General features: G+C 41.4%; 1 protein-coding gene across 8 annotated transcripts in view; it reads left to right on the top strand.

Moving 5' to 3' along the window:
* PRUNE2 (prune homolog 2 with BCH domain) overlaps positions 1 to 12,853 on the top strand; it is a 270,970-nt gene that overhangs the window by 171,998 nt on the left and 86,119 nt on the right. For all 8 annotated transcript variants that reach the window (XM_078436921.2, XM_078436919.2, XM_078436917.2 and 5 more), the window contains one exon: positions 9,883 to 10,041. In XM_078436921.2, the coding sequence (XP_078293047.2) occupies positions 9,883 to 10,041 (159 nt within the window). The remainder of the gene's footprint in view (positions 1 to 9,882; positions 10,042 to 12,853) is intronic.

Raw genomic sequence — 12,853 nt, 5'->3', positions numbered from 1 at the left:
CTCTGGGTCTTTGAGCCGACGAAAAGTAATGTTGGGAGCATCCTTAGATAGTGAGTGTTTACATCCTGAATGTAAACTGAGATTCTTCCATTGTGTGTCAAAGCTCTAAAGGAAGAAAAACTACATGAGGGTGATTCTGGGTTACCGGTGACCATGCCAGTTCTGTTTTTTATGTTTTCTGTGTATGTATGCATGCCCAGCTTCTTAAAAGTACACATTGCTGCAGGAATATCACAGCTTTCCTCTTCATAGCACTTTCTTTGGGCAAGTTTTCAATTTTAGGCTCATACATATAGTTAATGGTCAGCTACACTTATATTTTATAGAGTAGATGAAAACTGGATTGGTCATAAAGCATGATAATATTGAATTATCAAAAAATGTAAGCAGTTCATTATTAGCACCGGTTAAAACCAAGGATGTGGCTTGCTTGTATATAGGAACAAAGGTGAATCAATACTAAATAGTCATGGCAAAAAACCATGTTTTTTATTAAATTAAAAGCAGAATTCATTAGTAGTATCTTTGGTGATGAAGCATTTTCTTTCAAGAATAATTTAGAGGTTAGAACATGGGTTCGAGCCCCATTTTTCACACAGATGAGCTGTATGACATTGGTTTCTTCACTTCTCGAAGCCTCTATTTTCTCAGTGCTAAACAAGATGATGTTACCCACCTCATCAGGCATCTTAAAGTTTAAATGAGATTTGGGGCGTCTGGGTGGCTCAGTCGGTACAGCGACCGACTCTTGATTTCGGCTCATGTCATGATTCCAGGGTCCTGGGATCGAGCTCTGCATTGGGCTTCGTGCTGATCTTGGATCCTGCTTGAGATTCTTTTTCTCTCCCTCTGCCCCTCCCCCCCCACTCACGTTTTCTCTCTCTCTCTCTCTCTCTCTCTCTCTCTCAATTAAATAATTTTAAAAAATAAAGTTTAAATGAGATGATGCAAAGCCTGTGCTTAATGCAGACTCAGAGCTTGATTAAATTATGGAAGGCAATATACTACTGGTTTAAATGAAAATCATATTGATATATGTCTATTACATACTCATTTATATAATATAGCATTTTTAATTTTCATAAAATCTTTTCACAATAGAGTGCTCTCTCTGGCTACGAAGTATTATGTACTGCCTGACTCTGTTTCAAAACATGATGTATAATTTAGTTTTAATAGACTCAGTGAAGTTTTTACTGCTAAAATGCCTTGGCTAGCTTATAAAAATAAGAACAATAGAGTTTTGGGTTTTTTTTTTTTTTAATGCCATCTGGAAAAAACATGGGAAATATCTTTGCTTACCAATTAAAGAGTGTATGAAAAACAGAATAAATAAAATCTCTTAATTTATGCATTTTGTGTTCTCATAAATCATTTTCCTGTCAAAATTATCAGACTTTATTATTGCTGAATATTTTAAACATCATAACGGAATTTTGGTAGCATAAATCATAAAGCTTTCAGTTAGAACATTTGTGTACACACCTCAGCATTTTTCTTATATCTTGATGAAAAAAAAAAATAGTTTTCAGTCTAGAAATAAACCCGTGCAGAGTATAAATGTCAAACTATACTCTTAAATTTCAGTAACTCAGCAATCCATGCTGGTCACTACACTTTGCAAGGTAGTTATGCATTGTCAAACTATGTTTCTAAGACTCACTCTTGCCAAAAAAATGAAGCTGTACAGGCTTGTGTTTTAATCTTGGTGATGATCTTTATCCTACCCACCAGTAAGACCTACTCACTTGTTTTTTCTATTTCCTACAAGAAGAAAAGAATCTCGAACGTAATGAATCCCGGAATAGCTGGTCCGTGACATTAGAAAAAATTTATTTCATTTAGTAAAAGCCTTCTCAATATATTTCATTTATAATTTGTAAGAAAGACAACCATTTTTGGATTATGTGTATGGTCCCGAATGTTGGAGCGAAATAGAAAGTATCAGCATAAGGAGTAAAATCTACTGAAGGGCACGTGGCACTTGGAGGTTAAACAGTGGCAACGAGGGAGCAGGCTGTACCCATGGTGACTTCGCAGGAGGAAAAAATCACCATGCAATTTTGTGATGCCTTAAAAGCTATTATTTGTGTATTGGCAAACAGAAGCTCCTCACTGAGTGTAACTTGCAATCAAAGATAAAGATTTCTGGGGCACCGGGGTGGCTCAGTCGGGTAAGTGTCAGACTCCTGATCCCAGTTCAGGTCATGGTCTAGTTCCTGGGATCGAGCCCCACGTGGGGCTCTGTGCTGACAGTGCAGATGGAACCTGCTTGGGATTTTGTCTCTCCCTCTCTCTCTGCCCCTACCCTGCTCGTGTGCTCTCTCTCTCTCAAAATAAAAAAAAAAAAAAAAAAAAAAAGATAAAGATTTTGTTAATGAGATAATCACTGTTTACCCATTCTTTGATCTTACATTATTTTTTTAATTTTTATGTTTATTTATGTATTTATCTTTTTGGTTTTGACACTATTTATTTTTTTATTATTTTTTAAAATTTATATCCAAGTTAGTTAACATACAGTGTAACAATGATTTCAGGAATAGAATTTAGTGATTCATCACTTACATACGACACCCAGTGCTCATCACAACAAGTGTCCTCCTTAATGCCCATCACGCATTTAGCACATCCCCCTGCCCACCCAACAGCCCTCCAGCAACCCTCAGTTTGTTCTCTGTATTTAGGAGTCTCTTATGGTTTGTCTCCCTCCCTGTTTTTATATTATTTTTGCTTCCCTTCCTTTATGTTCATCTGTTTTGTATCTTAAATTCCTCAGATGAGTGAAGTTATATGATGTTTGTCTTTTTCTGACTTATTTCGCCTAGCATAATACCCTCTAGTGCCATTGACATTGTTGCAAATGGCAAGATGTCATTCTTTGTGATTGCTGAGTAGTAGTCCTTTGTATTTATACACCACATCTTCTTTATCCACTTATCAGTCAAGGACATTTGAGCTCTTTGCTTCACACTTAACTTTGTGTATCTTCCTCTATCCCCTCACCTTTTAAACTTTTTCACGTGAGTCACTTAAGTGACTTAAAAATGTGTGTGATTATCATTCGAAAGTTCACACGTATTATAAAGGATACAAGGCAAGAATTTTTTTTTTTTAATTTTTTAATGTTTATTTATTTTGGAGAGAGAGAGGGAGACACAGAATCCAAAGCAAGTTCCAGGCTCTGAGCTGTCAGCACAGAGCCCAACGCAGGGCGCGAAATTCCGACCATGAGATCATGACCTGGACTGAAGTCAGACACTTAACTGACTGAGCCACCCACGTGCCCCAAGGCAAGAAATTTTAATAGGGATAGTCAGTTCTCATACCAAAATGTATAAAATACTTTCTGTGAGTCAGATCAATTTTGTGAATTCTCCAAATGACCTTTTGATAGTTTAAAAACCAGGAACGGAAAGAGACCTAACTTTTCTGCTACATGCTAGGCACTGGGCCAGCTCTTTGATTCTTATTCTTAATTCTTTTTTTTTTTTTTTTTTTTTTGAGTTTATTTCTTTGAGAGAGAGAGAGAACGTGCACATGTGAGCAGGGGAGGGGCAGAGAGAGAGAGAGAGAATCCCATGCAGGCTCCGCTCTGTAAGAGCAGAGCCTAATTCAGGGCTCGATTTCATGACCATGAGACCATGACCTGAGCCAAAACCGAAAGTGGCTCTTAAATACAGAGAACAAACTGAGGGTGGATGGAAGGGTGGGGGAGAGGGGAAAGTGGGTGATGGGCATTGAGGAGGGCACTTGTTGGGATGAGCACTGGGTGCTGTATGTAAGCCAATTTGACAGTAAATTATATTAAAAAAATAAAGTTCATTAGGGCATGTATAAAAAAAAACAAAAACGGAAGTAGGATGCTTAACCGACTGAGCCATGCAGATGCCCTAGGTTCATGTTCTTAATTCTCACACCAGCTCAATGAAATGGGGGTTTACAAATGAAGAAACTAAAGCTTGGAGAAGTGAATAAAGTAAACGCGCTCACTCACTGCTGATGAATAGTGGAGAGAGGGTCAGCTCATGTCTGGTGAGTCCAGAGCCTTTACTGGTATCTTTGGAGGGAACACTCTAAAATAACAGAGACACAGACAGATTTTAATTGGGCAATTGGCTAAATTATGACAGCTTTCACATCAGGGTGTCTTAATATCCATCATATATTAGATTTCAATATGCATGATTTGAATGCATACAGAAATGATAGTCTATTTTGATATGTTACAGAAATTATTTTCTGCTTTTACACTCTTGAGTGTTTTCTTGTGTCATTAAGTATTCTTTGATAGCATGATTTTGAATAGCAGCATACTATTCTTTTGTGCGACTCTTTCGTAATGAATTTAACCATTTCTCTATTGTTGAACATTTAGGTCATTTCAAAGTTTTAGTTAGCAAGGTAATGATCCAGTGAATAGCGTTGTCCACAAACCTTTTGCGTGTATATCTGATTATTTCTTTAGAATATATTTCTGGGGCGCCTGGGTGATTCAGTCGGTTGAGCGTCCGACTTCAGCTCAGGTCACGATCTTGTGGTTTGTGAGTTCTAACCCACGTCAGGCTCTTTGCTGACAGCTCGGAGCCTGGAGCCTGCTTTGGATTCTGTGTCTCCCTCTCTCTCTGCCCCTCCCCCATTTGTGCTCTGTCGCCCTCTGTCTCCCAAAAATAAATAAATGTAAAAAAATAAAAAAGAATATATTTCCAACAGTATATGAGAATGCCCCTTTGGAACTATTTACCACATTTCCATAAGAAAAGAGAAGATGAAATATTTTATTATGAAAAGATTTCTTTGATTCTCAATGAGTTCAGATATTTATTGGCATTTGTATTTCAATTCTGAATGTCTTATATCCAATTGTTTTTCTATGGTCATGTTTACTTTTTCTCACTGATTTATAATAACTCGATTTTGAGGACATTAAAACTATCTCCTCCCCGTTTAAAAAACGACAGTAAATAATAATAATTGCATTGAGAAACTTTTGAGTGATGTTTAAGCAGAGAAGTGTCGTTTACATTTTTTTAAATTTTTTAATGTTTATTTATTTTTGAGAGAGACAGAGCATGAGCAGGGAAGGGCAGAGAGAGAGAGACAGACAGACAGACAGACAGAATATGAAGCAGGCTCCAGGTTCTGAGCTGCCAACACAGAGACTGATGCGGGGTTTGAACTCACGGACCACAAGATCATGACCGGAGCCAAAATTGGTCGCTTAACTGACTGAGCCACCCACGCACCCCTCTGTTTACATTTTGAAAAGCTCCCTTTTGATGCTGCAGGAAGGACTGATTATAAGTAATTGGGTGCATGGTGGGGCCATTTAATGATATGGAGGAAACTGGGATGGAGGTAGGTTTCATTTTATTTGAGATGCTTATTAGACATTTACCTGGAAATACCATGTGGATCGACAAGGGTGGAGTTCAGGTGGATGAAGCTTGTCGTCACTGGCAGACAGGTGATTTGAAAACCATGCAGGTGGATGAGGTCCCCAAAGAGAACGTAGAGATAAAGAAGAGAAAGAGGTGTGGAAACACAATCTGAGGCATGAACATTTAGAGGTTGAAAAAGACGAGGAGCCAGCAAAGGTGACAGAGGAGTAGCGAGGCACTGGGAGAAGACCGAGGAGAACGTGAGGGCGGGAGAGTAAAGGAATGAAGTGTTTCAAGAAGGAGGGAGGATCACCCTCGTGGAATTCCTCAGAGAAGTCATATAGAGTCGGAACAGGAAGCCGACTTTCGGATTTTGCACCTTGGAAGCGATTGGTACTTTTGGGAAGAGCGGTTTCAAGGGAACGATGGAGGCAGAAACCCGACAGCGGGATCCAGGAGACAACAGAAGGTAGAAATACAGGAGCAATGTAACAAGCGTGAGTTTTTCTCTCTCAAGGAATATCCACATTTAAGGACTCAGGTGTTTCCTGAACATGACTTGGATCACCTTTATTTCACATCATGCACTCTAGCTATCAGCATGGAGCATGAACACTGAATTTTTCAGAGTGATGGAAAAAGCTAAATCAGGGTTTTGGGAGGGAATGGAATTTTCCACTGAGTTTGTCTGCGAACTTTCAACCACAAATGTAGTCAATCTCTTGGACACTTTCACCGTCACTCTCTCGGTTGTCATGTTACAGGAGAGCCGTGGCATTTCTGTCTCCCTGTGCTTGGTCATCGGGAACAACAACCTCACCCTAGCTTTTGGCTGGGAAATAATAAAACCTTTTTCTCCCCACATTTCCCGGTCTTCCTACTCATTCCCAAACTGGAAAACACTCGGGCAAAAGGACTCACGCCCTCTAAAAATGTTTAATGATCGAATCTTTGGACCCATGAGTGGCAAAGATGATGACCAGGAGGACTTCTCCTTGTCCCTAACTGATGTACTGGAATAGGCTGGGTTTTTGCCAGTCAGTTTCCAGCCTTAATGATTAGTAAAGTACCTTTGTAAATTCCATGTTGCAGTCTCAGGCTGGGGGTCATACTGCAAATGTGGGAGGTCGTGTGGTGGGGCGCGGGTGGTAAGTTAAGGTAGGAGCTCTTTATTTTCTAAACCTTTGGCAAACCGAGTGAGCTATACCTACGTACATGTATATAATTTTAACTTAAGGTGGAGGAGACATTTTGGAGACATTTGAGCCGATTAACAAATAGTATTTGTATACATATAACTAAAACAGTAATTTATCAGGTAGAAGGCAGATGGTGGTGGGGGGAACGAAATGCCAACCTGTATCTACAGTTGGGTTGGGTTGATGATAAAGTGCTATTTATTCAGGGCCAGCCTAGCTTGTCAGCAACATAAGAGCCGTCACAGCACATGACTCCCTGCGTAGCTAGAAGACAATAATAAATTATCTCCTATGCAAACAGCACCGGCATAAAAGCAGAACAGATTCTGCCTCCCAGATTCCCGAGGATTCTCACTCATTCCCTCGTTTGATTCGGTTTTAAACACGATCCTCCTGACATCCTAACACCAGGAAGATCCACTCTGGTTTGGACAGTTCTATGAGGGTAGGTAGGACACAGTCGTTGATGATCTCTGTTCTGGAGATACTGTAACATGCAACGTGCCTAAGGGAGTCTCATAAATCTTTGCTTTATTTTTTTTTTTCAATCCTTGATCGTATGGATTTGGGGGCCACCCGGAGGAAAACTGGGAGAGTGTCACCCCACGGAGTTTGATCCTAAGAACCTCTTGAGGTACATAATGAAAATAGAGGATCTGAGACCCAATACTGGACCCAATAAATAAGAACTTGCCACACAGTGGCTCAGAAATACACCCCGCTTCCTGGGGTGACTTTTATGTTGAAAATGGTATGAGGAACCAGGAGCCGATGGTGTGAGTTAGTAAAAGTCCCAGTAAAATGACAACGTTGAAAGGATCCAAAGACAGATTCTCATAGGAAACCGTATCGGTGAACAAATGCCTCCCTTCTTGAAATTGCTTTCCCATTTCCGATGTACGTTTGAATCCCCCAGGATTTTTTGGAAAATGCAGTTTCTGTTTCAGTAAGTCTGGGGGATGGCCCGAGCCTCTGCATTTGAACGTGATGCTGGTGTTGACAATGCTGTTGGACTTGAGTCCAGCAAGATCCCAGAGCCGTCCTTTTCACACAGAAGAATCCAGACAGATTGAAGCTCAGCCAACAGTTTTGAATAGCAAATGTTCCACAAGTATGGCTTTGAATAATGCTGAATGTAATGAATCCTAATCTTGTGCTCGGATACCGGTAAAACCTGCCTTCTTTTGTTCAAATGACCTAGCTGGGAGTCTTGTGACAGGTGTTAGGAAATGTGAAAATCTCTTCGAAATAAATGTTGGACCTTCTTTCAAGGGTTTATAACTGCATATGGGGGATTTTATGTACACAGTGAAAAAAATATTTTGAAAGGAAAATTGTTGAGCTTTTTGGCCAAAGCCTTCAGTCTGGAGGATGCAGGAGGGGGCAGAGACAGAGGAAGAGAGAGAGAATCCCAAGCAGGCTCCCTGCTGTCAGCGCGGAACTCATAAACCGTGAGATCATGACCTGAGTCGAAATCAAGAGTCAGCTGCTTAACTGACCGAGCCACCCAGGCACCCCAATGTCTGCTTTTATAATTCTTGATGGCAGAAAGCTCAGTGCGGAGGTTGTCTTGAGGGATAATGATGATCTGAAATAATTTCATCTATTGAATGTACATTGTGTATAATAGGAGGTGCAACTTTAAAAAATATCTTAAATATTTACCTCTATTGTGAGTGAGTGGACTTTTTTTAAGTTTCTGTTTAAAGACTGTTATCATGACACTTGGACAATAAATAAAAAGCATGGGAACGGACACTATGCTTTTGGATACCCATGTTTCCAAAAGCTATTGTATTTGAACATCATGAATTTCATTACCCAGTCGGTACAATAGATCCTTAGTGTTCGGCAACAATATATCCTGAGAGCTTTGTGAGTTCCCCTGTGCAACGCTTTGTGACCAAAAAGTGAAACGGTCTGGTGAGACGCCTAGAGAGCCGGCTGCCACAGAAGGAGTCAACAAACATTCCTTGAGGTGCAGACGCTGGTGACGGGCTGGGCCAGCACATCTGGCAGGTGTCTCATGTGGCCTCTCAGGGGCCTCAGAGACCTTGAGATTCAACTCAGCAGAATTACAGATTACATGCGCTACAGGTATTCTAAGCGGCTGGTAAATAATCTGAGGCACAAATATGAAATCCACTAGTTTCGAGAGGCTACCACATACAAACAGTAATCTGGGCGCGGAAAATACCTGCACCTACGTGCGGTGCCCTGCCTAGCTCTCCCTAAGTGGCTGAGGAGGGGGTGCCTGGCTCTTTCACTTCTGATGCTATGTATTTCTGCATTGCTTTGATACTTTGCCAGCGGCGTGCATAGTGCTGATGACTTTTGTAACAGAACAGAAATCAACAGAGTCCTTTGTGTCTCCTGTGCACGTGTATCTCCTGTGCACGTCCTGTGCACGTGGTGGTGATTTTCACTGAGTAGCGCAACAGACTATATATGATGATCGAATATATATGCTGGATAGAGGTTTATGTAGCAAAGGCAGATTTTGTGGGTAAGTCTCTCTAGTCGTTCAAAAACATTTTTCTGAGCAGCTCGTATGTGCCAGGCATTATGCCTAACCGACGGTCTTTACTGCTCTTCTTTAAGAAAGAGAGACGACTCTGCCAACAAAGTGGTTGTCACTGCAGTTCATAAACCTCAAAGAGACGGGCACATTTTTGAAGGTGATGTGAGCCACAGGTCTGGGTGCTCTGTAGCACCATTATTCATTCCTTTTCTACAATTATTCATTCCTTCTTAGCTGCCTCTTAGAGCAAGAAGATGTGACGTCAGAGTCCTTCCATAAATCTCCCAGACTTCTACCCTGGAATAAAAAGCATACCATTAACTCAGCTAGATTCATCCTTAGGGATTCTTCTTGGCGTTGTAATAATCATTGGGAAACAATTACAAATAAAGAACAACAACTTCCTCCTATTTTTCTAGGGATAGGTTGTAATAACAGCAGCCTTTCCTACATGCTAGGAACAATACAAGGAAAAGTAGTTTTTACAAAGTTAACATTCAAAGAAATATTTTAGGGGAAAAAAACCCTGTTGAGATATTTGTTCCTTGTCTGAACTACCTTAATAAGGGCCAAGACTCCTTCCTTTCCCGGGTTAGGAAAACAAACAAGCAAAGGTCATTTTAAGCCCAAGCACGAGAGTTTGCAAGCTTGTGTGTCCATCTTGCTTGTGTCTGATAATGAATATCTGTCACGAAATATCGCAACGCCGGACAGATTGGTGGCACAACTCCCCAAAGCCAGGCAGTTGGCATTAATATCAAATTGCCTGTTGTTGTTTCAGAACTGTACGTTTCACAGCAATATCAGCAGCGACTTGAAAGCATTTGCAGACAAGTTCGGTTTTGACGTCCTCATCCTCCTGGCCAGCTACCTGTCGGAGGAAGAGCAGCCGAGACGACAGATTGCCGTGTACTCCCAGAACCTCGAGTTGTGCAGTCAGGTAAGGACCTCCTTCACTCGGGCCCATTTCACTGCTTCCTAACCTGGTGGCTGTCACAACACGCGGTGGAACATGGGAACGCACTGGTGGCCCAGAGAAATGGACCCAAGAGATAAGGCCCAGGAGTGGGAGTTTTAAGAAATGTTGGGGGTAGGGGCGCCTGGGTGGCTCAGTTGGTTGAGCGCCAGACGTCGGCTTAGGTTGCGATCTCACGGTTCGTGAGTTTGAGCCCCATATTGAGCCATGTGCTGTCAGCATAGAGCCCGCTTCGGATTCTCTGACCCCTCTCTCTCGCCCCCTTCCCTGCTCACCCTGTCTCTCTCAAAAATAAATAAACATTGAAAAATAAAAAAAAATAAAACAAAATACTATCAAAGAACAAGAAAGAAATGTTGGGGGTATTTTGCACATTGGGCCATTGACTGATAAAATGTTTCATTTGCAATGCTTTCCTTCAGAGTTTTAGTTTTTAGTTTTATTGCTATATTACCCCCCAAAAAAACCGCCTAATTAAAATCGGCAGTGAGATAAATATCGGCCCTTTTTAAAAAATTGTGGTGTAATGGAAATGTCTGGGGTACGACATAATGATTCTATATTTGTGTATATTCTGAAGTGACCACCACAGGAAGTCTAGTTAACATGCATTGCCATACACAGTTACAAAAAAAGGGTTTTTGTTTTTTTTTTTTTTTTTTTTAATTTTTTTTTTTTAACGTTTATTTATTTTTGAGACAGAGAGAGACAGAGCATGAACGGGGGAGGGGCAGAGAGAGAGGGAGACACAGAATCGGAAGCAGGCTCCAGGCTCCGAGCCGCCAGCACAGAGCCCGACGCGGGGCTCGAACTCACGGACCGCGAGATCGTGGCCTGAGCCGAAGTCGGCCGCTTAACCGACTGAGCCACCCAGGCGCCCCACAAAAAAAGGTTTTTGTGTGAGGAGGACTTTTAAAATCTCCTCTTTTAGCAACTTTCAAGTACACAGCACACTATTTTTAACGATGGTGACCATGCTGTACATTACATCCCCAGGACTTACTTGTTTTGTAACCGGAAGCTTATGCCTTTTGACCCCCTTCACCCCCACCCAGGGCGTGTTATTTTATTTTGTTTTTGTTTTATTGCATGGTATTGTATCGTATTGTATTTTAATTCTATTCTATGCTATCTATTTTATTTTTATTTTTTGCCTTAAGTTTAGTTGACAGGTGTGGAACCTAGTGGTTCCACAACTCCATGCCTTATGCTGTGCTCACAAGTATAACTCTGGCACACTAATCCCATTGACTATATTCCCCGTGCTGCACCTTTGATCCCTCGTGACCACAAAAGGCCTTTTAAAAGATCCCTGTATCTGTTTGTCTTCTAGACTAAATCCGAAAAGAGAAAGAGTGTATCTTTTTTCACCCAAAGAAGGGCAAGTCCTCCTGTGGATGATGTTTGCTTAGGACTCCTATTCGGTCATACGTAAAAAGGTTTAGTCCCTGTCTAAATACCTATTTGGTGCCCAGTGTTTAGTAGCTGGTGACGTAATGCTTTAATCAAAGTTGGCTTGTCTCCGACTACTACAATTCTGACTGGTTAATTAGCCAGCTCCTCTCGGTTGACAACTGAATTTTTTAACCCAACGTTTTGGAAATGATAGAAGAGGTAGACAAAATTAATCAAAATAGGGCACTGGAATGCCAAATTGGGTGTATTTAAGAACTAATATGAGAACCTACATGATTCATTATAAGACGGACGACACGAATGTCGAACAGTTTTCTCGCTAATCTTTCCTCATTAACGGATTAGACACCGTTAATCTATCTATTAACGGATAGACATAAACAGGTCTATCCGCAGGTGGCTACAGCCAAAGTCTTGACTCCTTTCGTGTTCTACATCGTCACTCTCTGTCCCCCGAGAGATCCATCTTGGCTGTAGTGCATGTGACCGTAGGTACTCACGGACTCTCTGTGCATTCTCCAGTCCAAAGATGCAAGAGCCCCTGCTCCTGCTACAGATGTTTTCTACCCTCCCTTCTGACCTGACCCTCACACATCTGTGCGTTGCCTCACCAGCCTGTGGCTTTGTCAGTGCTTTTTGTCTGCACTGGGTTCCAAAGCTCTATTTATCTTTGGTCACTGGTTTCCTAGGGGCAGACTTCTATCTCCTAAGCCTCCACCATGGTGGTTTTCAAATCACTTTTAGCAGCAAATCGGTTTAAAAACTGGTTAATCTAAAACAGACAAAAGTGGGAGAGCAGGTAAAGGGATCAGACCCCCTTGAGCCAGCTCTGCCCTGCCTCCCTCTCTTCTTCCCCACGGGCTTCCCCAGCCATCACGTGAGAGATGGTTCCACTGAGCAGAACAAGGTCAAGACTACTCTAGACAATCCCTCTGTGTCCACGTGATCACTGTTGATGAAAAGTCAGCCTCTGCAGAGTTCAAAACGTAGCTCCTTTAGTTGTTAACTACAAGTTATTTAACCTTGCTGGGTCTCTGTTTGATCATTGGCAAAACGGGGACAAAGGATCCCTACCTTGTAACAGAATTATTTTGAGGATTAGAGAAGATAATGCACATAAAACCTTTAAACTGTGCCTGGCATATGGAAACACTCAACAAGTGTTCATTATTATTATCATCATCACCTATGTGATGATGACAATAACAAATATATTATTACTATTGTTGTTGTTCCCGCCACTGACCCCGTGGGGCCATTTCAAAAGCCCGATGTGCCAGATTTCCCTGACATTTCCTAAACAAATCATAGAGCTGCAGCCCGGTTCTGGCCTCACACCAGCTGTCACACGTTCTCTTGG

This window comes from Panthera onca, chromosome D4 (genome assembly GCF_046562875.1).
Source record: "Panthera onca isolate mPanOnc1 chromosome D4, mPanOnc1 haplotype 2, whole genome shotgun sequence".
Lineage (NCBI taxonomy): Eukaryota > Metazoa > Chordata > Mammalia > Carnivora > Felidae > Panthera > Panthera onca.
The sequence above is the reverse complement of the archived record's forward strand: the minus strand, read 5'-3'. Positions and strand labels throughout refer to the sequence as shown.